Source organism: Pecten maximus, chromosome 13, assembly GCF_902652985.1.
Source record: "Pecten maximus chromosome 13, xPecMax1.1, whole genome shotgun sequence".
NCBI classification, from domain to species: domain Eukaryota; kingdom Metazoa; phylum Mollusca; class Bivalvia; order Pectinida; family Pectinidae; genus Pecten; species Pecten maximus.
The window spans coordinates 32,976,761-33,002,303 of NC_047027.1; the positions used below are offsets into that span (position 1 = coordinate 32,976,761).

At 37.7% G+C, this 25,543-nt stretch overlaps 1 protein-coding gene across 1 annotated transcript; it reads right to left on the reverse strand.

Annotated features, from left to right (window-relative positions):
- Positions 1-6,360: 6,360 nt before the first annotated feature.
- On the reverse strand, positions 6,361-24,260 carry LOC117340678 (kynurenine--oxoglutarate transaminase 3-like). Its single transcript, XM_033902442.1, has 13 exons — positions 24,205-24,260; positions 21,379-21,498; positions 21,210-21,261; positions 20,639-20,737; positions 17,030-17,116; positions 15,731-15,853; positions 14,602-14,722; positions 13,092-13,274; positions 12,641-12,666; positions 11,975-12,164; positions 11,651-11,727; positions 10,645-10,731; positions 6,361-6,417 (listed from the first exon to the last, which is right to left on the reverse strand). The coding sequence occupies exons 1-13, from the start codon at positions 24,258-24,260 to the stop codon at positions 6,361-6,363; spliced, it is 1,278 nt and encodes a 425-aa protein (XP_033758333.1).
- Between the last annotated feature and the right edge of the window lie 1,283 nt (positions 24,261-25,543).

Sequence of the window (25,543 nt, forward strand, 5' to 3'; positions counted from 1 at the left end):
AATTTATACAGATTAGTAAGAGGAAGGAAAAAAAGAGAAAAGATCAATCTGACATGGAACCTATGAAGATCATTCAATGGTGGGCGCCAAGATCCATCTGGGATCTCTTGTAATTAGATTGTGTTAATGTTGTCCAGCATTATATAAGCACTTTAAATACGACACTAAATTTCACTGGTCTTTATCTCCCTGTTTACAATAATGCACGTACTTAATAAATATCTAAAATGAAAGTACACATTGTCATCTGTATAACGAGGGCTCTTTCGGAATACTCGCATATTCAGTGAGGTCACGTGACTGTGAAATGCAGCCACATGAACACCGTCGTAGATGTTTGCAAAATGCAACATCTAAATCCTTTTTTTCAACGAAGAATCTTGAACAATGGAAATGGTATAAAAATATTCATTTGAAAAATTCTATGCATCTTATTGAATCTAACGATTATCTTCAAAAACGTTGACTTAGTATATGGAAAAGGCCAAACAACGGCGTTTTTTTTATAATGGAACCGTTCTATTTATCACAAAAACCATTCAAGCGCAAAGCAAAATCTACATAAATGAGTAAATTTCTTATCCAAAAAGTTAGTTTTATATACTTTACAGTTTGATACAAGGTTGCATTTTTGGGAAAACGATTAATATCAATGTTTATGTCCCGATATTGGAACTCTTTAATGTTTCTAGTGTCAAAAGTCGGCATAGAAACGAACAAACATCACTTCATGAACGCAACGAATCGTAATAAATTAAATTCATAATTTGCAGCTTTTTGTCAAAGACATATTGTATTATGAAGAATGTTTCAGGTTAAACATACAAATTGGTACATTTGATAATGTCTTAAAAACCGCGCTCTATCGTTGCCATGACAGTCCATCCCGGCTTTGCTCAGGAATGCGGTGACAAAGTAAAAATATATTCTTCACATTCGAGTAGTCTTCTTATGCGTAACTTGTCATTTTCTTAAAGTCTTTTCATAACTGGTATTGTTTGATGTTGCTCTACTATATCTCATCAATTCACACATCGAAAACTGACAAAAGCACTGAACAATACTAAATGTAGCCTTTGCGTCTTGCCAGACACAACGTGGAACTTGTCGATAATGTGACTTGATCAGAATATGAAGTTGCAACAGAGTACAACAATTTACATTTGACATGAAACCACTATTGAGCAACAGAATATAGGACAACGTTTACAATGATGCCTTATTTCTCATCTTGATTTCATCTAATTACTTTAAAGCGAACTGATATAAAATAACAAGATGTTTAGATGATAGATTAGATATGTGATATATAAAACACAAATGGGAATTTTTAAAATATTAATGCAAAATATTGAAAGCAAATGACTTTTTTGCAATATAAATGCAAAATATAGAATATAAATAATATACATTACAAATGGATATATAATGAATATAAACGGAAAATACAATAAAAAGACAATATATTGAAAATAGAATGAATATCAATATAAATGTATTGAATAATACAAAGGTATCAACCAATCAGTCAAGTCAAATAAAGGTTCATGTAAACAATGCTTATTATCGGAGACATTAGGAGGATGGAAGCTGTTCAGAAAAAAGAGAAAAGATAAGATTCCAAATTAATTCGCCTCTTACGATAATTCAATGGGGGCAGCAGGCACAACTTATGTGATAGTTAATGCGACACCACGGTATTATTCAAAGTATGATATTTTAAGCATGAAATTTCTATGCTATTAGTATATGCCTTTATGAATAACAAGATATCGTATTCGTATTCATTGCAAAATCTGTTTTATAGGATTTCGAAATGCTGGAATCTCGTTTAGGACAATATCAACATCATTATTTTATTTTGACAGTTTCAATGCGATGACGATTGAATATTACTTTGTTTTATACTTTGAAGTAAGTCGATGTGGAACACTTGTAAATGTGTTTTATCTGTTTTTGAAAAAACTTTTTTTTTATTATTTACATGTATTATCGAACAATTTTTTATATATATATATTATTGAAAGTGTTACATATTTCATGTAAAAGTTCCGGTCTTTCACAAGGAGACATGACAAAAAAATACTGCAGTCTCCAAAAAAAAAAACATACACGCATGCACTTCGCACGCACGGAAGGCAGTCCTTAAATGGCCTAAGCTGTTGATAGGACGTTAAACAATTAAAATATAACCAAACCAAAGATGTTATGAACAGATTATATATTTAAGACATATTAAATTGGTAACGTCCATTGCGCCAGTATTGATTGTTATAAACGTATTTAGGCCAGTTGATCAGGTTGTCATTCATTCACTTTCTATATATTGTTTTCCCTTGCATGTTATACCTGGCTGCGTTACTGGACAGGTGAACCAGATGGTGTCGAGGTTTACATATGAATACATAAATATCATTTTAGCGAGAAACTTTGTCGCACAGCATCTGCAGCTACATTTATGCTAATAAAACATCGGTCATGAAATGGTGATACATGTCAATGGCATCATTACGTGATAAATGGCCTGTTTAACACGGTATTGTTGTCATTTATCGCACATAAATACAAAATCATTGATGTGATTCACTTTACTTTGTACTGCAAAGTTTAGGAACTTAGTTATATTGTATCCGGTAAAATGATAATATTGAAAATGAGGCTCGCATGCTGACAGTTTGGTTGTATAATAAAACACTTCCTGTAACATTAAATATGTAGTGAAACAAATTTTTTACTCGAAATTTCCCGGCAACATATTTACAAAATTAGAAAACCTTAAAAAACGGTAAAGAACATACATTGATATTATATCATACATCAGGAAAAACATCACTATTGTAAGATTTCGACAGACTTTATTTACGATAACAGGTTAACAACAACTAAACAAGTCTACATTTAGCACAGAGAGGGTCATACAGATCCCTGCTGTAGCCGTCCCCGCTCATAAAGACCCGGAGGCCACCAAACGCTTAAATCAGACGATGTAAATGACAGCGGGAATTACCACACGTCCTGCTGGTTCCATAGCTTGGGTGGAAGAGAGCGAACCGCATCCCCCGCCACAAGAAGGTCCACACAAGGGGAAGTAACTTCCGAGATCTTAAATTCCTGGTAATACCAATCTAATTAAAATCTAGATTGTCATTCTCACTGTTCATGCAACGTAGTGAGAATGACCATCTAGATTTTAATAAGATTGTACTAATACAGATAATGTTGTTAGAGATGTAATTAACGAGAATGAAAATCTGACTGAAGTCAAGAACTTGATATGTGATAAGGCCTTACGAAACAAGGCATTGCAAAGGATACAAAATTCCCTCGCGTGCTAACACGTGAACTCTGACGCAAGATTGGGGGTGGGGTGGGGTGGGATGGGGTGGGATGGGGGGTTATTGCAGGACATTGAAATAACATCAGTTGTCATTTGCACTGAACTGCAATAGACATGGATGGGCTCATTGCCAGATAAATGTGGTATATATTGTTATGCATTCAACAGTATCTGGTTACGCATCGCACTAGCAACTTCTTTTCCTGATAGTTATAATTATGGTCAGGATCCATTTAAAAATAAAGTCGCAACAACGCCGACAAAGATTTTCTATAAATAGTAACGGTGACCTTGACATTGACCTTGGCGCCCTGAAACACTAACTTGTTTGAGGTATTGCCATGCTTGACCCATATATGAAGTTTGGGCAGGATCCGTTCAAAAATGAAGTCGCATTACAGCGCTGACAAAGATTTTCTATAAATAGTAACGGTGACATTGGCCTTGACCTTGGCGCCCTCTAACACAAACTCGTTCGAGGTATTCCCATGCTGGACCCATATATGAAGTTTGGTCAGGATCCGTTCAAAAATGAAATCGCAAAAGCGCTGACAAAGATTTTCTATAAATAGTAACGCTGACCTTGACCTTGACCTTGGCACCCTGAAACACTAACTCGTTCGAGGTATTTCCATACTGGACTTATATATGAAGTTTGGTCAGGATCCGTTCAGAAATGAAGTTGCAAGAGTTCTGACAAATATTTTCTATAAAAAGTAACGGTGACCTTGACCTTGGCACCCTGTAACACGAACTCGTTCGAGGTATTCCCATGCTGGACCCATATATGAAGTTTGGTCAGAATCCGTTCAAAAATGAAGTCGCAAGAGCGCTGACGTACGAACGGAACGCTATATCCCCTCCCCGACTTTCGTTGCGAGGGGATAATAACCTCTGCATGGTGCATGGTAAACCTCAGCTGAAAAGGTCACACAAGTGTTATTTCCTATGCCGAAGTCTGTTTGGTTATGTCTGTGTCTAAGCGTTGATTGTGTGAATACTGATCATCCATATGATTCCTTTGTGAAAAGAATATACAAAAAAAAAAAAAAATACATCTCTGGAGTCGTTAATGAGGAAAACATCAGTATTTTACATCGAAGGTATGCTTCCCTGATCGGCTTTTCCACGTTTTGACAAGAGCCTTAGGATAAGACTCCGGGGTTCGGGTAATGATGATGATGCATGTGTTCTTGGTTAATTTTGTATGTATTCTTATTTTATGGTTTTCAGATGGAACTTTCCTCATGCAAGCAACACTGACAGTGCATGTTGGTGATACTGTAAAAGTGGATATTTTCGCGTGTGGAAATTTTCGCTTAGCCAGCTTCCAAAGTGTTCGCGGTGTGGATATTTTCGCGCCGTCAAGACATTTTTGTATCTTTTATATTTAGTATTTGTATGTGTTAATATATTCGCGGAGATTTACCGATAGCGAAATAAGCGAAAATTTAAACACCGCGAATATTTCCACTTTTACAGTAATTTAATTGTATTTATGATAAAATGTAAATAAAACAATGTACTGCGCTCGTATTCAAAATTTCTTGGATTTTGACATTAATGTCTTTTGCATTTTACAGGTCTCCGAGATAGTTTGGTTGGTTTGTTTTTGTTAAACGTCCTATTAACAGCCAGGGTCATTTAAGGACGTGCCAGGTTTTGGAGGTGGAGGAAAGCCGGAATACCCGGAGAAAAACCATCGGCCTACGGTCAGTCCCTGGCAACTGCCCCACGTAGGTTTCGAACTCGCAACCCAGTGGTGGAGGGCTAGTGTTAAAGTGTCGAGACACCTTAAGCACTCGGCCACCGCGGCCCCGAGATAGCCTATCATCATTTCCATGTTTCGCCCCTGATGTATATTGTATATCAAAGTCAAGGATTTCTAGCTCTGTTAACCACCAAGCTAACACCCCCTCTGGTTCCTAAAAAGTTCGCAAGCCATACTAGAGACGCGTGACCGGTTCGGATCAGGACTTTCCTCCCCACAACGTAATACTTCAAATGTTTGACGAAGATAACTACAGCCAATAACTCTCCTTTTGTTGTGTAAATAGTTTTATTTGTAATCATTCAATACGTTGGCAGCATACGCTACAACACACTGCAGACCATCCTTGATCTCAAATAGAACTGCTGAAATCACTTTTGCGAAATAATCGGTATATTATGTGAATATATTATAACAAAGGTTGAGAAAATAGAGAAGCGGTGCTGACGTGGCTTTGCCTTTCATCCAGATAGGAAATGCATTTTGCCCAGTTCTGGCCTTTTAATATGGTGTCCATCAACGTTTCGAAGTATGCAGCTGCATTGGACAACTCAAATGGCATAACGTTGAACTCGCACAGACCTTTACGAGTCTCGAACGCTGATTGATGTTGATTTTCCTGATCCATACATTACAGGGATCAGCTATCTGTCAATAAATCGTTTCCACCCCTGTTCATTCCGTATCATATACGTTTGCTGTAAAAGTTTTTAAATTGTTTTTATGTTTTATCAATGTGATTCATACATGATTTAATATTGATGACATCTGCCTACTTGAGCTAAATCTAGCCAAGCAGTCTTTCAAAAGCTGGTTCTTTTTCAATCAATGCATAAAAATGTATTTAATAACACTATAAAATGTAAGATTGCCCATATTTGAACAAGCAATATCAAAATGAAACCAGGTGGTAAAAGTTTTTAAATTGTTTTTATGTTTTATCAATGTGATTCATACATGATTTAATATTGATGACATCCCAAAAATATTATATTAATACATTGAATAACAGTATAAAACAAACAGGTCATTACTCTCAATTTATTGAACGTCAATATTCATTAAAAATAATCACTTCCAATAAACATAATATTAGTCTTAATTGAGATATTATGACTATATATAGGAATATAGCTATAGCTAGTTAGATGATTTATATTATCCTCTTCAACTGAATAGTCTGGATATTATGTTTACCCAGAGAATATTTACGTGGACATATTTGGGAAATTAAAGAGGATTTTCCAGAAGATCAATTTTTGTTCCATTGATCAAAAATATCCTTTGCTTTCTTCAGAGTTTCATCCGTCTGTAAAATCAAACAGAATATATGTTATAAATGGGCATGCAGTTACTGTTAATATATATATCGTTTGTTTCTTTGGTTTATCGATCTGTAAACAACAAGAGTATTTTGAGGAAGGCTCCCACTAATAGTTGGTGACTACCTCACTGAAAAACACATATGATGGCCGTCGAACGCCATCAACAGCAATAAGGGTGAATTGTCTTGTCAAAGAACATAACCTAAAATAGCACAATCCGGCCCGTTCCTCAACTTCCTAACAAACAAAACCCGACACGGGTAGGGAGCGTCGAACCCCGCACTTGAAAACTTCTCCTAAGGTTACGTGGTTGGCGCTCTAAACAACTGCTCTACCGCGGCCCCCGTAGTTATGTGAAGTCCTAAACAAAATAACTAATGCTCTATTGATAATTATAAGCCAGGAATCAGTCGACCGGCATGTTATCTTCGATATTAAAGATGCTACAAATACCGACAGCGTATAAGATTTCTTCAAGAATACAGCAAACGGATGAGTGATACATCTGGCTTACCCTATCATATTTGATAATTTTTATTTAAAGTACATGGTATACAAATGGTTTTCCAAATGCTTTTAGCTTAAAAAGATGATAATAGCTTACAACTTCTGTGAAATCTTTGTGGTTTTTAATGATAGCATTTTAGCTTAAAATATGAAATATTAATATAATAGTTTGGTTTGGTTTGGTTTATTTTGTTTAACGTCCTATTAACAGCTAAGGTCATTTAAGGACGGCCTCCCATGCGTGCCACATGCATGCGTGTGGTGAGTGCGTATGTGTGTTTTGGGAAGCTGCGGTATGTTCGTGTTAAGTCTCCTTGTGATAGGCCGGAACTTTTGCCGATTTATAGTGCTACCTCACTGAAGCATACTGCCGAAGACACCCAGCAGGATAGCCTACCCGGTCACATTATACTGACAACGGGCTAACCAGTCGTCCCACTCTGAGTGCTAAGCAGGAGTAGCAACTACCATTTTTAAGGACTCTGGTATGTCTCGGCCAGGGGACAGAACCCAAAGCCTTCCTCACAGGGGCGAACGCTCAACTAAAGGCCAAAAGTGAGGCATTATCAAGGGAGACATTAGGAAGAAGAAAGCTGTTAAGAAAGAAGAGAAAAGATAAGATTCCAAATTCAGTCGCCTCTTACGATCATGCAATGGGAGCAGCAGGTACAATTCTTACGCCCTACCTGCAATGGGGGCAAGTATAAAAGTTCTTATCATAAGATGTCCATTATTGTATAGGATGTCCATTATTGTATAGGATAACAGCATATTTGTTTTTGTTTTCTACAATTAGTTGATTGTATTGTACAATTATAATGCAGGAATATATCGTAAGTTATCTATCTATGTTTAGCTCACCTTGGTCCGAAGGACCAAGGTGAGCTTATGCATGTCGTCCGTCCGTCCGTCAACAATTGACTTCTTCTTCATAACCGCTGTTCAGAACTTGATCAAATTTGGTCAGAAGCATCCCTATGGGTAGGGGACTCAAAATTGTACAAATGAAGGGGCTGGCCCCCCAGGGGCCTGAGGGGCGGGGCCAAAACGGGTCAATTTGGCTATATTGATATACACGACTTCTCTGAAACCGAGCAATGGATATCTCTCATATTTGCCTGGTAGCATCACTATGGGATGGGGATTCAAAATTGTACAAATGAAGGGGCTGACCCCCCAGGGGCCTGAGGGGCGGGGCCAAAACGGGTCAATTGGTCTATATTGATATAAACGACTTCTGTTCTGAAACCGAGCAATGGATATCGCTCATATTTGCCTGGTAGCATCACTATGGGGTGAGGATTCAAAATTGTATAAATGATGGGGCTGGCCCACCAGGGGCCTGAGGGGCGGGGCCAAATGTGGTCAATTTGGCTATATTGATATATATGACTTCTGCTCTGAAACTAAGCAATGAATATCACTCATATTTGCCTGGTAGCATTCCTATGGGGTGGGGATTCAAAATTGTACAAATGGTGGGGCTGACCCCCAAGGGGCCTGAGAGGCGGGGCCAAAACGGGTCAATTGGTCTATATTGATATAAACGACTTCTGTTCTGAAACCGAGCAATGGATATCGCTCATATTTGCCTGGTAGCATCACTATGGGGTGAGGATTCAAAATTGTATAAATGATGGGGCTGGCCCCCCAGGGGCCTGAGGGGCGGGGCCAAATGTGGTCAATTTGGCTATATTGATATGACTTCTGCTCTGAAACTAAGCAATGAATATCACTCATATTTGCCTGGTAGCATTCCTATGGGGTAGGGATTCAAAATTGTACAAATGGTGGGGCTGACCCCCAAGGGGCCTGAGAGGCGGGGCCAAAATTTGTCAATTTGTTTAAACAACTTCTTCTCTGAAACTAAGCAATGGATATTACTCACATTTGTATGGTAGCATGGTTATTGGGTGGGGATTCAAAATGGTACAAATGTTGGGGTTGACCCAGGCCGCGAGGGGGCTTGGGGTGGGGCCAAAAGGGGTCTATTTGGCTTTATTGATATACACGACTTCTTCTCTGAAACCGAGCAATAGATATCGCTCATATTTGCCTGGTAGCATCACTGTGGGATGGGGATTCAAAATTGTACAAATGAAGGGGCTGGCCCCCCAGGGGCCTGAGAGGCGGGCCCAAAACGGGTCAATTTGGCTATATTGATATAAACGACTTCTTCTCTGAAACCGAGCAATGGATATCGCTCATATTTGCCTGGTAGCATCACTATGGGATGGGGATTCAAAATTGTACAAATGATGGGGCTGACCCCCCAGGGGCCTGAGGGGCGGGGCCAAAACGGGTCAATTGGTCTTTATTGATATAAACGACTTCTGTTCTGAAACCGAGCAATGCATATCGCTCATATTTGTCTGGTAGCATCACTATGGGGTGAGGATTCAAAATTGTACAAATGATGGGGCTGGCCCCCCAGGGGCCTGAGGGGCGGGGCCAAATGTGGTCAATTTGGCTATATTGATATATATGACTTCTGCTCTGAAACTAAGCAATGAATATCACTCATATTTGCCTGGTAGCATTCCTATGGGGTGGGGATTCAAAATTGTACAAATGGTGGGGCTGAGCCCCAAGGGGCCTGAGAGACGGGGCCAAAATTTGTCAATTTGTTTAAACAACTTCTTCTCTGAAACTAAGCAATGGATATTACTCACATTTGTATGGTAGCATGGTTATTGGGTAGGGATTCAAAATTGTACAAATGTTGGGGTTGACCCAGGCCGCGAGGGGGCTTGGGGTGGGGCCAAAAGGGGTCTATTTGGCTAAATTGATTTAAACAAATTATTCTCTGAAACTTAGAAATGGTTTGACTGGTAGCATCCTATAGGGGTAGGGATTCAAAATTGTATAAAGGAAGGAGCTGACCCCCCAGGGGGCAGAGGGCAGGGTCAAAAGGGGTCAACTAGTCTTAACAAGATCTTCTCTGAAACTTAGTAATATGGATATCACTCACATTTGTGTGGTAGCATCCCTATGGGGTCGCGCCAAAAGTCAATTTCATTTCATGGATTAATGTACTTTTTGGCATTTTTAGCATTAAAATAAAACCAATGTACATGTACCCATATAAAATGCTGATGATATATATTGACATAGCAATACCAGCGACAAATATACTGAAGCATCATTCTTGTTTCATATCTCATGAAACCAGGTGAGCGATACAGGCCCTCTGGGCCTCTTGTTTATAAAGATATATGTATGAATCGATATGTATATTACCATGTTCAATATTAAGCCAGATCACATGATATAAAATGTAAACTGTTTGACATACAAAATCTCTGTTGAAGAGGAAATAAAGAATGTCCATTCTGTCTGTCTACACTGCTCAAATGGTTTCCCAAATGCTTTTATTATCAGACCGCTTCTTTCCCAAATATTGATCATACTAAATGTAATACACTATTTATCAGAAAAAACAAATTTCGGTTGTCTTCTGTGTGTTTTATAACCATAAAAACCTAAGCATTTGTACAATATATCACTACATAAATGATTACTATCCTGTAAAGATTAATTTCATATTTCATAACGAAAAGGTAAAGAGACCTATCATTAAAAAAAGAAATAAAACAAAGATTTCATAGAATTTGTAAGCTATTGTCATCTTCAAACAGAATATACCAAGCCTCAATAACATATTCCTTTTTTTTTTTTTTTTTTTTAATTTTGATAAAACTTACCTTCACAAAGCAGAGCCGCACGTACTTCTCGGAAAGGTGGCGATGTTGTTTCGAAAAGAATATTGAAAATGGCATCACGCACAGTTTCTGCAACACACAAGAAGATATGTTTGGTTTGGTTTGGTTTGTTTTGTTTAACGTCCTATTAACAGCTAAGGTCATTTAAGGACGGCCTCCCGTGTGTGCGACATGCATGCGTGTGGTGAGTGCGTATGTGTGATTTTGGAGGCTGCGGTATGTTCGTGTTCTCCTTGTGATTGGCCGGAACTTTTGCCGATTCAAAGTGCTACCTCACTGAAGCATACTGCCGAAGGCACCCATCAGCACACCCCACCCGGTCATAATATACTGACAACGGATGAACCAGTCGTCCCATATGGGGATGTGATAGCGCAATAATAGCAACTACCATTTTTTAAAGACTTTGGTATGTCTCGGCCAGGGGACAGAACCCAAAGCCTTCCTCACAGCGGCGAACACTCAACTAAAGGCCAAAAGTGAGACATTGCCTAGGGACACATTAGGAACAAGAAAGTTAAGAAGAGAAAAGACAAGATCCCAGTCGCCTCTTATGATAATGCAATGGGGGCAGCAGGTTTTGGTTTGGTTTGGTTTATTTTGTTTAACGTCCTATTAACAGCTAAGGTCATTTAAGGACGGCCTCCCGTCCGTGCGACATGTTACTTTGTCTGTTTCCCATCTACCCGGGGGCTATATTTGTAAACAACAAGTAGAAATCAAATTCTTTATAAAATACACGGGTATATAATTAAGTAAACACCGATATGTTCTGACATCATACCCTCATAAAATTTTGAAAGTTGGATTTGTACCTGATTCCGAATAAAAAAGAAATAAAACATGGAGAGCATACACATTTTATTATTAACACTACTAATATAACGTTCACTCTTCGTGACATTAACTTCACGTTACCAAATGTTATATGATTATATGGCTTTTTTCACAAGTTAGTTTGTTGTTGCTAATCTTCTATACGATTTACCTTCTCTACAACTGCCCATTTGGCGAATTTGTAATCTAGAGCTTCGTCAGTGTTTTCTGATTTGTTCATCAAAGCCCCTGTTAAAGAACAAAAGATAAATAAAATAAGAATGTAAATCTCATGTAATGAATATATATTTCAAATCAACTTAAAGCACAAAAAGCAAACAGATTATTTCATGTTACGAAAATTGCAAAGCACATTTGATAATAATTTCGTGGTTTGAAACAAAAGGGAAAAGTGTATATCAAGTCCATGTATTCAAAAAATTCAAATGAGAACACAAATAGTAAAGTCATTGAACAATGTTCGTTAAATGATCACCTTGTGCATTTGTAATGTCCGCTATTATGTAAAAACATCCTTCGGGTACTATGGCTTTGAACCCAGCATTGTTGAGGTATTTACATAGTTTGTTTCGTTTCTCCTCGGCCATTTTACGAAACGTATGCAAGTAAGAGTCGGGTGTGTTCAAAATAAGCATTTCTTTTTCAAAAGCAACAGCCACGGCTTCCTGGAATGACACATTCATATCGAATAATTAATTAAGAAAAAGAGCTACATGACACGATTATGTCTTTGGATTCTGATCAAACTGTGTACAATTTGTATATAAGAACATGCTTTCATATTTCAGTAATATAATCAATCGTGAAAGGCGTTATCTCTAGCACCTTCAAAGTGTTTAACATAAAGCGTGTTTTGGCAATCCATTCTTGTTTAGCAATTTTAACGAAGATATTTTGCCAATTAAAAATAGCATCAGAGATTCTACAGTCACTTCAATCTAATTAAAATGTAGATGCCCATTCTCACTACGTTACATGTACATTTTAATTAGATTGCAGTCACTTACAAGTCAATGTAGCACTTACAAGCTGTGACTGAACTGATATGTAACTAGCCCTACTGAATGAATATGTCAATAACCATCTTAATTATTTTAAACTGGATATTATGCTGCTGCTTCTTTTTTAAACCTTCATTTACTGACTCACTCTTTTCTGTGTTGATACCTTGGATACGATATACCAATGATGAAATTACTATCTTTTCAAGTTTTCGATTGTTGCAATATCATTATAACTTATCCGTTCTACATAAGACCACTGAAATCATCGCTATGTTATCAGTATGAAATCTTAATAAGCTGTTCAAAATTTTCTGATGTTTAAATTGACATTTTACTGATCCGTCTGACCATCCATACATACGTTTATACAAATGGTAGGTGGTACTCCTGCATGTGCGCCCAGCATTATGGGCATGGAACGACTGGTATGTGGTAACAGCCTCATTTGTTACACATATTATGGTTCTATTTACATGTTGGTGCATATTGCTATCCTAAAAATAGTTTTAATCGACTATTGCATCTGCATGTCTTTGTTCATCATTTCAAATGTATTCATGTCTACATGAACATATCATTGACAAATACTTTGAGTTTTCTTACTTGTAGTATACTGGGGCTGGTCCGAATGGCAGAAAAAATGGTAGTTTTGGAGTACTTGTATCAGATGTTTAGGACCTAGGCACCATCCCACCTTCCATCCGGTCACATTGAATGTTTTCCCAGCACTTCCTAAGGTGATCGTTCGCTGCCACATTCCCGGGAGTTTCGCTTAAGACACAATATAGGAAAAGTGATTTTTTTTCCACCAATGTAAATGCAGTTTCATTTTCCAATTGTGATTTCGTTCTTAATGTAAACTATATTATTCATTTTACAATAATTCTAATGAAGTTACACCATGCACTATAACATGGAATGGAAGAAGTTTATATATAGCTAGTGTAATGCTTGAAACCGCAATTCGCTATTTTCATCAGTTGATTATAAGAGTAAGCCCTAGAGTATCGAATTAAGTGGGACATGTTAACTCGTAGGAAGGGGAAGCAAGGCATATCCATATCTAAATGAAAATTTTCAACTGGGAAAGTGAAACCAGCACACATTTTTTGGGAAGTTTGTCATGCTCTATGTCTGTCTCTGTGTGTGTCTCTGTGTAAACCCCATCTCTCTGTCTATCTCAAATGTCATAATTATAGGTTCTCCCTTTGTGGCAGATATCCATTAAAGATAAGGGTGACACAACTTCCAAGATACACGTATCTTGTCATTTTGTCCTTGAACACCGAGAAATGCGATGACTTTCATAATTTTCTTTGCGTCTTTGATCGCATATAAGACAAGAGATCCCAGAGAGATCTTGGCGCCCACCATTGAATGATCTTTATAGGTTCTATGTCAGATTGATCTACTTTCCCCTTCATTTTACTAATCTGTGCAAATTGAGAAACATCCCTCCAGTACTTTTCAAACATGGGAATCCTAGCCAACTAAGAAATTTGAGATTTAGTGATAATGGCTGTATGTTTGCCAGGTTGTTTTCAGGACATATTGGTCCTAATAGCAATACGAGGGACCAAGGGGAACCTACATATGAAATTTGAGAAAGATCCCTTCTGTACTTTATGAGAAATAGCGATAACAAACTTCAATTGTCAAAATCCAAGATGGCTGCCTGTCGGCCTTGCTGTCTTCTAAGTGGTCCAAAAATAGAATATGCTAAACTTTGGACCATGGCCAACCTACAATGAAATTTGAGAAAGATCCCTTCAGTACTTTCTGAGAAATAGCAATAACAAACTTCAATTGTCAAAATCATAGATGGCTGCCTGTCGGCCATGTTGTTTTCAGATTGGTCTCAAAATGCAAAATGCATAACTAGGCACCAAGGGAAACCTACATATGAAATTTGAGAAAGACCCCTTCAGCACTTTCTGAGAAATAGCGATAACAAGAATTGTTCACGGACGGACGGACGACGGACGCAGGGCGCTAAAAATAAAAGAATAATAAACTAGATGAACTTCATTTGGACATTACGCACCTATTACATGCATTGAATTGAGCCAAGGTGAATATGAAATAAATTTATACTCACCAATGTGCATGTGATGTTTCCCGCCATAGGTCAGCCATTGGTAGACTTCATCGGCAACACATGTAAGGTCGTGTTTTATGCAAATGTTTGCTATATCCAATAATTCTTCTCTGTCGAATACCTAAAACAGATTTGTTATTGACGTTTTTGTTGAATAAACGTCCAATGTACAGATATTGTAATATTAACTTAGTTGAGAACATTTGGTGAATTATTCCGGCAGGAAAAATAGCAATATAGAGCATGTAAGCAGAAGATAATCAACAGGTTGATAATGAATACATCGATCGCAGTTTGATTACTTTTGATCCGGGTTATTTTATGAACACAAGAATTGTTTATGGACCATTACACCTCTTTCATAGTTTCATAGTTCATAGTAAGAAGACCATATGAACTTGTGTCCCCTGCAGTGATTTTGTGATTTAGCCCTTTTTAACAGAGTTATGCCCCTTTTTCATACAAAATGTGTTGTGTCTCCAGTAACGGCTTTTTTCGAAAAAAAAAACTTTTTACAGAGCCATGCCCCTTATTGTAAAAAATGGTTACTAGCTTGTCCGGCTATGCATTTGCTTTGTGTTAAATGGCTTTTACTAAAATTTGGTATGTAGTTAGGCACCCTATGAGGCTTAGCTCTATGCAAAGATTTTGCCGAATTACCAGTTCTAATAGAGTTATGCCCCTTTTTCTTTAAAAACGAGCAAAATTTTGTTTGGCTATGCATTCACTTAGTTCTTACCTAAACATAGAACATGTTTGATTTGGTTTAGTACCATAAATAGGCAGCTTCACAAAGTATCCAAACCAATCATGGAAAAGCGGGGGGTATACTTGTCACCCCCTCGGTGACAGCTCTTGTTTAAAAAGCGGATAGGCGTCTTTATCGAAAGCGATGTGCTTGAACACAGATTCTCATTTTGTGATCGGCGAGCGGTTAAGACCATTTGTTTATGTATTCTTTTGCCGTGTGTTGAAATTGTATGCAGAAGTAAAACGTGTTAAATTGTTTCCTCAGCATGGATAGCTCGAACTGTTCAAATATTTCTGGCAGTGTTATTTATCAGTAATGTCAAAGTCGGTGCATGATCATGTAGATAATAATTACAATGATTGGTAGGTCAAAACGTACCTTACCCAATGGATTCATTGGATTATTCAAGAAGATCGCTTTCGTTCTTTGAGTTACAGCATTTTCTAACTGTGCTTTATCGATTACCCAGTCTGCACTGCTCTGTTTATCACCATCAAGACACTAGAATAGAAATAACGCCACATTTAACATCTTTTCAAACTGGGATTTTCCTTTGGATATGAAACCAAATACAGTAATACAGTTAACTAATGGATGCTACAGTCAAATCAGGACCGATTCCTTTTATTTCTACAGAATAACTTGCTATATTCCCCTTATTGAGTCCCGACCTTCAACTTACTGAGTCTAGACCAATCGTTAATGCTTCAGGCCAAATATGGACCATAACTTTCAACTTTGTAGTTTTTCTCTCGTTTTTGTTCCCATACCTAAATCCCTAGGGTCGGGGGCAGACCCAACTCACCGGAAAGGAAAACGTAGTGCATCGTTCTTCCGGTCACGAGGTGACCAAAACATAGTTTCTACCTAATTTCAAATATCATGCCTGATCTAATTGAAATTTGAAAACAAATATAATTGAATAATTTTAAACAACGAGGGACTGCACTAAAGCGAACGTTCACATACTTCATTTCTACCTACTGTCCCAATTGCATGATCGTAAATTTGGGATCTTATCTTTTCTCTTCATTTTTAACAACTTTCTTCTTCCTAATGCCTCCGTTAACCATGCCTCACTTTTGGCCTTGAGTTGAGCGTTCGCTTCTGTGAGGAAGGGTTTGGGTTCTGTCCCCTGACCCAAGACATACTAGAGTCTTTGACACAGCAGTTTCTACACCTTAGCGCTTAGCATATTAGGTGTGGTACGATTGGTTCTCCCGTTGTCAGTATAACGTGACTCGGTGGGGTGTCCCGCTAGGTTCCTTCTGCAGTATGCCTCGGTGAGGTAGCACTATATATCATAACATACCACAGCCTCCCATAACACACAAACACAACCACCAAACGCATATATGTTACACACACGGGAGTCCGTCCTTAAAACTGCTGATAGGACATTTAACAAATCAAACCAAACCAAATATGTAAAAACGTTGGGAAAATTATCACTTGACTGGTTCCGATTCAATCTAATTAAAATCAAGATGGTCATTATCACTGCGTTACATGTTCATGTAACGTAGTGTGAATGAGCATGTAACGCAGTGAGAATGACTAGATTTTAATATTGCAATCTGCTTTAATGTATTATATATCCCAATTTTTTAGATTTCATCAACACAGCACTTCTCATTTAGAATATATATGCAATATGCAAAAAAAAAAAAAACTTACAGGATGCAGTGGTACAAACACAGGTACGGCTCCACGAATCATCAACATGTCCTTATACGGTGTATAGAAGGGTTCCAACAGGATAACCTACAGCACAGTAAGGAGGAAAAAGGTAAAGCATCTTGAATACATGTATTAGCATGGGAATAAAGGTTGTCACTAAAAAGTGATCAAGTGAAATAATATGTTATGTTGTTTGTATGGTGGGTGAAAATCTGACGTGCTTGGTGTTTTTTTTTTTATAATATGTGTATACATTAAATAAACTAAAAGTATATGAGATATGTTTGATGCAAATATATATGGTAGGTGGCATTTTAATGTGTGTGTGTGTGTGTGTGTGTGTGTGTGTGTGTTATAAAAGATGTGGTTGGTGTATAAATGATTTTATTGCTTTTGGTTTGTGTGTGCAATTCGCCGAGTTTATGTGCCATTAATTTGTTTATTCCGAGTTATGAGCAATATAACCACTTCGTTATGCCTTTATACAGGGGCGATGAACCTATTTTGAAGTTTGTCAAGTCTTCGACAACAAACGTTGGCCATTGGCGATGTACATACCTCGTCCCCGGGGTCGATGATACTTTGGCAGATCGATGATAGGCCTTGGAATGCCCCTATGGTGATCAGTATGTTGTCAGTTGGTTCTATCGCGACAGACAAACGCGTGGAATACATCTTCGACAAGATGTTAACAAGACGGGGGTGACCCTAAAGGCATGAAATCCTTGTATTATTATTACAATTTTTACAAACATTAGCTGTTCAACCCATTGGCTATCACTTCGTTTAAAAATCTGTAAAATTATAAGTTGTGAACCCCTTTGGCCCCTCGGGGGTCAGAGTCACCATTTATGCAAAATCTGTTCCCCTTCCCCCAGGGATGTATCTGACCAAATTGGGTTCAAATCCATTCATAACTTTATGACTAGTAGCGATTTAAAGGAATTACCTCTATTTCCCCTATTGGGCCCCGCCCCTTTGGCCCCTCGGGGGTCAGAGTCACCATTTATGCAAAATCTGTTCCCCTTCCCCCAAGGATGTTTCTGACTAAATTGGGTTCAAATCCATTCATAACTTTATGACTAGTAGCGATTTAAAGGAATTTCCTCTATTTCCCCTATTGGGCCCCGCCCCTTTGGCCCCTCGGGGGTCAGAATCAGCATTTATGCAAAATCTGTTCCCCTTCCCCCAAGGATGTTTCTGACCAAATTGGGTTCAAATCCATTCATAACTTTATGACAAGTAGCGATTTAAAGGAATTACCTTAATTTACCCTATTGGGCCCCGCCCCTTTGGTCCCTTTGGGGTCAGAGCCACCATTGATGCAAAATCTTTTCCCCTTCCCCCAAGGATGTTTCTGACCAAATTGGGTTCAAATCCATTAATGACTTTATGACTAGTAGTGATTTAAAGGAATTACCTCTATTACCCCTATTGGGCCCCGCCCCTTTGGCCCCTCGGGGGTCAGAGCCACCATTTATGCAAAATCTCTTTCCCTTCCCCCAAGGATGTTTCTGACCAAATTGGGTTCAAATCCATTCATAACTTTATGACAAGTAGCGATTTAAAGGAATTACCTTAATTTCCCCCATTGGGCCCCGCCCCTTTGGCCCCTCGGGGGTCAGAGCCACCATTTATGCAAAATCTTTTCCCCTCCCCCCAAGGATGTTTCTGACCAAATTGGGTTCAAATCCATTCATAACTTTATGACTAGTAGAGATTTAGAGGAATTACCTCTATTTCCCATATTTGGCCCCGCCCCTTTGGCCCCTCGGGGTCAGAATCACCATTTATGCAAAATCTGTTCCCCTTCCCCCAAGGATGTTTCTGACCAAATTGGGTTGAAATCCATTCATAACTTTATGACTAGTAGCGATTTTAAAGGAATTACCTCTATTTCCCCTATTGGACCCCGCCCCCTTGGCCCCTTGGGGGTCAGAGCCACCATTTATGCAAAATCTGTTCCCATTCTGCTAAGGATGTTTCTGGCCAAAATTGGTCAAAATCCAATAAGAACTTTATAACTAGTAGCGATTTTAAGCAAATGTTGACGGACGGACGGACGGACGGACGACGGACGACGGACGCTGCACCATGGCATAAGCTCACCGGACCTTTGGTAAAAAACGGCTATAGATGTTCTTAGGAAAACACTTCCAAATCTAAATTCAAGCTTTCTTTAAATGGAGCAAAAGCAAACATCTTCAATAAAAATGATCAATATCAGACGGCAACAGTTGGGCAAATTATATACGAATTTTAGCAAAATAACACGCTAAATGAGATTAATGATATAGCTTTCTCCAGAAAAAATGTTAAAACATTGATACGAAACATTCAAAAGAACAAAACAGAAATATTTCGGTGATTCTACGGACATTAAGGAATACCAGCGATGAAAAAGTCAACCGTTGGAGCAAACATTAATTCGACTCAGTGTGATAATTGATATATGTTATTATTTATGGGATGTAAAGATCCGCATTTTTTTCGGGATAAAGTGATGAACCTAAATGAACAATTTTTTTGGAACACATCTAAAAGCTAAAGCATCTTGATAGAGGAGATTTCAGGGAATAGGACACGGGACATATATACATCTGGCTTTCCTGCCGCGGAAAAGTAATACAAACTACTGACAACATATTTGGAAAGCCAAGAATCGAAACCTTTAGCTGGAACAGCAAACAACTCTGCGTTATCTGTATTAAAATACCTGCACAAATATACACAACCAAACTGAGGTAGAGCTGAACTCGGCAAATAACAAAACAGTACAGATAACATCATACAGAAGAGAAAATATGTACAGCATCTAATCAGGCCAGTCAAACTTGAAACTTCAAAAGTAGTGGATTTTTTTTAACGTTGAAGATGTTAAACAAATAATTGTAGTATCCAGGGGCAAAAAAACAAACATCTGACAATCTCGAGACAATCAATAATGAATGACACATCCTGATGTCAATATTAGTACCAATGTACCTGCTGCCCCCATTGCATGATCGTAAGAGGCGACAAAATTTGGGATCTTATCTTTTCTCTTCTTTCTAAACAACTTTCTTCTTCCTAATGTCTCCCTTGACAATGCCTCACTTTTGACCTTTAGTTGAGCGTTCGCCCCTGTGAGGAAGGCTTTGAGTGCTGTTCCTTGGCCGAGACATACCAAAGTCTTTAAAAATGGTAGTTCCTACTCCTGCTTAGCGCTCAGCATATTTGGAGTGGGACGACTGGTTCGCCCGTTGTCAGTATAATGTGACCGGGTGGAGTGTGCTGCTGGGTATCTTCGGCAGTATGTTTCAGTGAGGTAGCACTATAAATCGGCAAAGTTCCGGCCTATCACAAGGAGACTTAACACGAACATACCGAAGCCTCCAAAAACACACGCACTCACCACACGCATGTATGTGGCACGCACGGGAGGCCGTCCTTAAATGACCTTAGCTGTTAATAGGACGTTAAACAAAATAAACCAAACAAAACCAAGCCAATGGAACATTTTTTTATCAGAACAATCGTGAAATGGACATATGGTGTCAATGGTTTGTCTTGATGTAAGGAATCTTATTAAATTCAGCATGGAGTACAACCAAATTGTATACTTACATACGGCCTGGTATAATGATGCAACATATAATCATTCCCTGTAGCTGCTTCACTGAGAGCCTCCGTTATTTTCTTTTCCGGTTTGAAATTTGGGAAGCCCTGTCAATAGAATATGTAGCATGTATATATAGCTGGTGATTAGTAGAGACTTTTACTGAGCAATATGCTTATTCTGTGTATATCATCTTAGTGATTTATTATCTTGGACATGATTGCGATTTTGTTAAAGCAGTTTTAGTTTTAAATATTTTGCACAACTAAAAAAAAAACCAAGAAAATGTTTATATTACTTGAGAAGTATCATGGAAATAATTATCAATCAACATCAAATAAACATTTCAATTGTTAATATATAAAAAATATAAACAAGTAAAGTTTAATCCTCACCGAGGTAGGTATATGCTCTAGTTTATTTGTAAGCATTTAACATAAATATGCACGTGTGATTACATAGTAGTTGCTCAATCTAATTAAAAATATAACTGGTCATTCTCACTACGTTACATGAGCCGTTCATGAATTGTAGTGAGAATGACCATCTAGATTTTATTAGATTGAGTCGTTGCCTTACTAAACCCAAGTCAACAGCTCCATTCTGGAATGCCATTCGATCCAAAACCAGCCTGAACGAAGAAAAAAGCAGAGACAACCATTTTTGATATGGAAACATTTGTAGGAAATGCAAATAAAAAACTTAACTGAATTTCCGAACTTTACATAAAGACAAATGCTGTACTTACATAGGATCCTCGGCCATCTGCTGAATCAATGACTTTGTCGCATTAATATGAGTTGTAGACATTTCGTCCTCATGTATATTCCTGGTATGATTGATACCTTTATTTGCACCTTTGGATAAACTAATCAACAATGTTTCAACAAATCAATAATGTTTCAACAGATCAACAAGGTTTCAACAAAACTGAATCGAACGTGGACGTGCTTGCACAGACGATGTCTACAAATAGTGCTTATTTAGATTTGTTTATCTTGTTAAATAAAATATCTTGTGTAAACAGAGAGGGAAACGGTAACTACAAGACCGAGAGAAGAAAACGGTATATCCGTACACATGATCTATTAAAGACTTTTGAAGTTGTACAATGGATTTCTAATATTCATGTTCTTTATATTCAACAATAAACATGTTAATTGAACAAGAGATCCCAGAGGGATATTGGCGCCCACCATTGAATGATCTTTATAGTTTCCATGAAAAATTTATCTTCTCTATTTTCCCCTTCCTCTTGCTAATCTGTGTAAATTGAAAAACATCCTTCCAGTACTTTTGAAACAAGTGGAACATATATATGATGTTAGCGATAATGGCTGTCTGTCGGCCATGTTACTTTCATATTAATTTCAAAATGCAATATGCACAACTGGGTACCAAGGAGAACCTACATATTACATTTCAGAAAGATCCTTTCTAAACTTTCAGAGAAATAGCGATAACAAACTTCAATTGTCAAAATCCAAGAAGGCTGCCTGTCGGCCATGTTGTTTTTCGACTGGTTCCAAAATACAGTATGCATTACAAGGGACCAAGGGGAACCTACATTTGAAATTTTAGAAATATACCTTCTGTACTTTCTGAGAAATAGCGATAACAAACTTCAATTGTCAAAATCAAAGATGGCTGCCTGTCCGCCATGTTGTTTTGCGACTGGTCCCAAAATAAAATATGCATATCTAAGAACCAAGGGGAACCTACATATGAAATTTAAGAAATATCCCTTTAGCACTTTTTGGAATAATGGCCTGCTAATAATATAAGTACATGATGAGAGATGATAGATTAGTTATTATGTTGTTTTTTTTTTTAAGTTTAAAAGTTTGAATTAAAATGTTGACAATAACTTTTGATAGACTGTTTGATTTGGTTTCATTTGTTCAACGTCCTATCAACAGCTAAGGTAATTTATGGACGGCCTCCCGTGTTTGCGATATGCATGCGTGTGGTGAGTGCGTATGTGTGTTTTGGGAGACTGCGGTATGTACGTGTTAAAGTCTTCTTGTGATAGGCCGGAACTTTTGCCGATATATATATTGCGACCTCACTGAAGCATACTGCCGAAGACACCCAGCAGGACACCCCACCCGGTCACATAAAATTATTTCTAAATCAAAAGTGTCATTTTGTATCCATCATTAATTAACACACACGGGAAATGCACAGAGGAAACGAATAAGGACATATTTACTACACACAAACACATTAACGATTAGTGTCATATTGCGTCACAAAATAATCACATCGAATAGCAACAGAAATATAAGCCAATTAAAAATTGTAGTTGAGATCTATAACATCACTGAGACATAACTTAACAAGAAAATATGTCCGTATCATGTAGAACTAGGGAAAAGATTAGAAACATTGCAAACTGATATATTGATATAACACGGATATTTTCCCCCTTTAATCATATACAATGTATCTATGTATGTCGTATAATATATTTTAATGTCACATAACGTACATTTACAACTAAATTCAAGTAGTAATATCTATAAAGGAAAGCCATGCGAAACAGAAATCGGAAACAGTCAAAACATAATTCACCAGGTGAATAATATCAATGTGTCTAGAATACACGTCGAAATAAATAAAATAAAATTCAAACGAAGAAGCGAGGGTTCCTGTCGCATGAGATGTACGTTTACATCCTATTCATCTCTTCAATCTCATCTACGTACAGCCAATTCAAAAAGGCAAGTTAAAATTTAGTTACCAATTACTTACTCGAGGAATTCCATACACTCTTAAGTTGAACACGGGTACATAATATTCAGTGAAAATTGCAAATAGGAATACTTGTAAATTGCGGTGTTGAAAACTATACTTTCTCCTTTAATCAGCTCTGTATTACCGACGTATAATCGATATAAAATGTATATATATAGCATAGACAAAAAGTATAATTTTAGAAGTGGGGTGTGTTGCTGGGTGTCTTCGGCAGTATGCTTCAGTGAGTAGCACTATAAATCGGCACAAGTTCCGGCCTATCACAAAGAGACTTAACACGAACTTACTGCAGCCTCCCAAAACACACATACGCACTCGCCACACGCATACATGTCACACGCACGGGAGGCCGTCCTTAAATGACCTTAGCTGTTAATAGGACGTTAAACAAAATAAACCAAACCAAACCATTATCTACCATTTGCTATCGAAACGGATAGATAAGCCTGATCTAAAATACAGATTACAAGATATGAAATGTAAAAAAAAAGTATATCGAATATGCATGCGCTTAGACAGAACCTTTTTATCATGTTGATATCACCAGGAAATTTCAAAAATGTGTCTCGTTAACCAAATATGGCCGAGTGTTGATGCATTTAAACGTTTTTAATGAAACTATGCTTTTATATAACCCTAACACTTGAATAAAGTCTGAATATATATAAATCTAACGATACGATTTAGATAAATTTAGTAAAGCGTTTAAAGAAATGATTTTCAGCTATTGTCAGTAACTTTAAAAATCATAATCTAGGTAAGAAAAATAATCTGTTGGAAAGGCAGCGTCATGAATGAACGCTCCTGCCGTAATGACCACTCTGCCCCATAGTACTGAGCTGAGCCGAGGTCGTTACGGATGACTGCTGCCATGGTAAATTAGGAGGCCGCACAAAGGCAGGACAGACAGCCGGCTGTGCTAGCGTTGTTGATCAGTAGATTAGCCCGAGGCTAACTATAATAATGATCAAATGCTTGGCTTTCACCAGAAAAGTTTTCAATTTACAATGTTTCACATACAAATCAAGTAATATCTGTAGTGAAACCTGATTATAGAAAAAAAATATGATTTTTTTTATTTTTTTTTACAAAACCTGAATTAATTCACTTTGGTTTGTTTTGTTTAACGTCCTATTAACAGCCAGGGTCATTTAAGGACGTGCCAGCTTTTAAAGGTGGAGAAAAACCACCGGCCTACGGTCAGTACCTGGCAACTGCCCCACGTAGGTTTCGAACTCGCAACCCAGAGGTGGAGGGCTAGTGTTAAAGTGTCGGGACACCTTAACCACTCGGCCACCGATTATAGAAAACATGTATATACAATGTATAAATCAACGATGTACTATGAAGTTTAAGCAATATAAAAGTTTTAAAAAATGTATATATATCTTCCGATGAACTGTTAGCGTTATATTAAGTACGATATAAGAAAATAAATTTATAGCCATATGTGTTGATAAAGATAAAATTAATGTTTTCATATTTGTTTTTATCATTACATGGAAAATAAATAGAATTTCTATAAATGTTATGTATACATATCGGCATGATATTTCAAATGCATAGACTTATATATATTTGAGCAGATAATTTCAAGCGTTTTCATTTCCATTTTTTTTCGTAAACACAACGAGTGCGTTAGTTTTCATCCTTGCGAAGACGATTTCGACGAATAATGATTAGTCATTGTAACGTTGTATCTAGCCCAAACGAAATTCCGGGGGTTTATTATCTTACGTAAGTAAAGAAGGAAAGGGTAACGACAAAACCATTAAAAACGTTACCTGCAGCTAGGGTGAAAGAATAGTATCTGCTGCCCCCATTGAATGATCGTAAGAGGCGACTTTATTTGGGATTTTTTCTCTTCTTTCTGAACAACTTTCTTCTTCCTAATGTTTCCCTTGCCAGTTCCTCACTTTTGGCTTAAAGTTGAGCGTTTGCCCTATGAGGAAGGCTTTTGGTTTTGTCCCCTGGCCGAGACATAAAAGATTATTTAAGAATGATAGTTGCTGCTTCTGGTTAGCGCTCAGCATTTTAGGAATGGAGCGACATATTGCCCGTTGTCAGTATAATGTGACCGGGTGTGGTGTCCTGCTTCAGTGAGGTATCACTTCGTCAAAAGTTGCAATCACAAGGGGACTTAACACAAACATAAC

Coding starts and splice junctions, on each gene's coding strand:
- LOC117340678 (XM_033902442.1), bottom strand. CDS start 24,260: ATGGCAGCAGTCATCCGTAACGACCTCGGCTCAGCTCAGTACTATGGG. Junction 10,732..11,650: donor AATGGGCAGTTGTAGAGAAG/GTAAATCGTATA, acceptor TGTGTGTTGCAG/AAACTGTGCGTGATGCCATT. Junction 6,418..10,644: donor TGCGGCTCTGCTTTGTGAAG/GTAAGTTTTATC, acceptor TTGATTTTACAG/ACGGATGAAACTCTGAAGAA.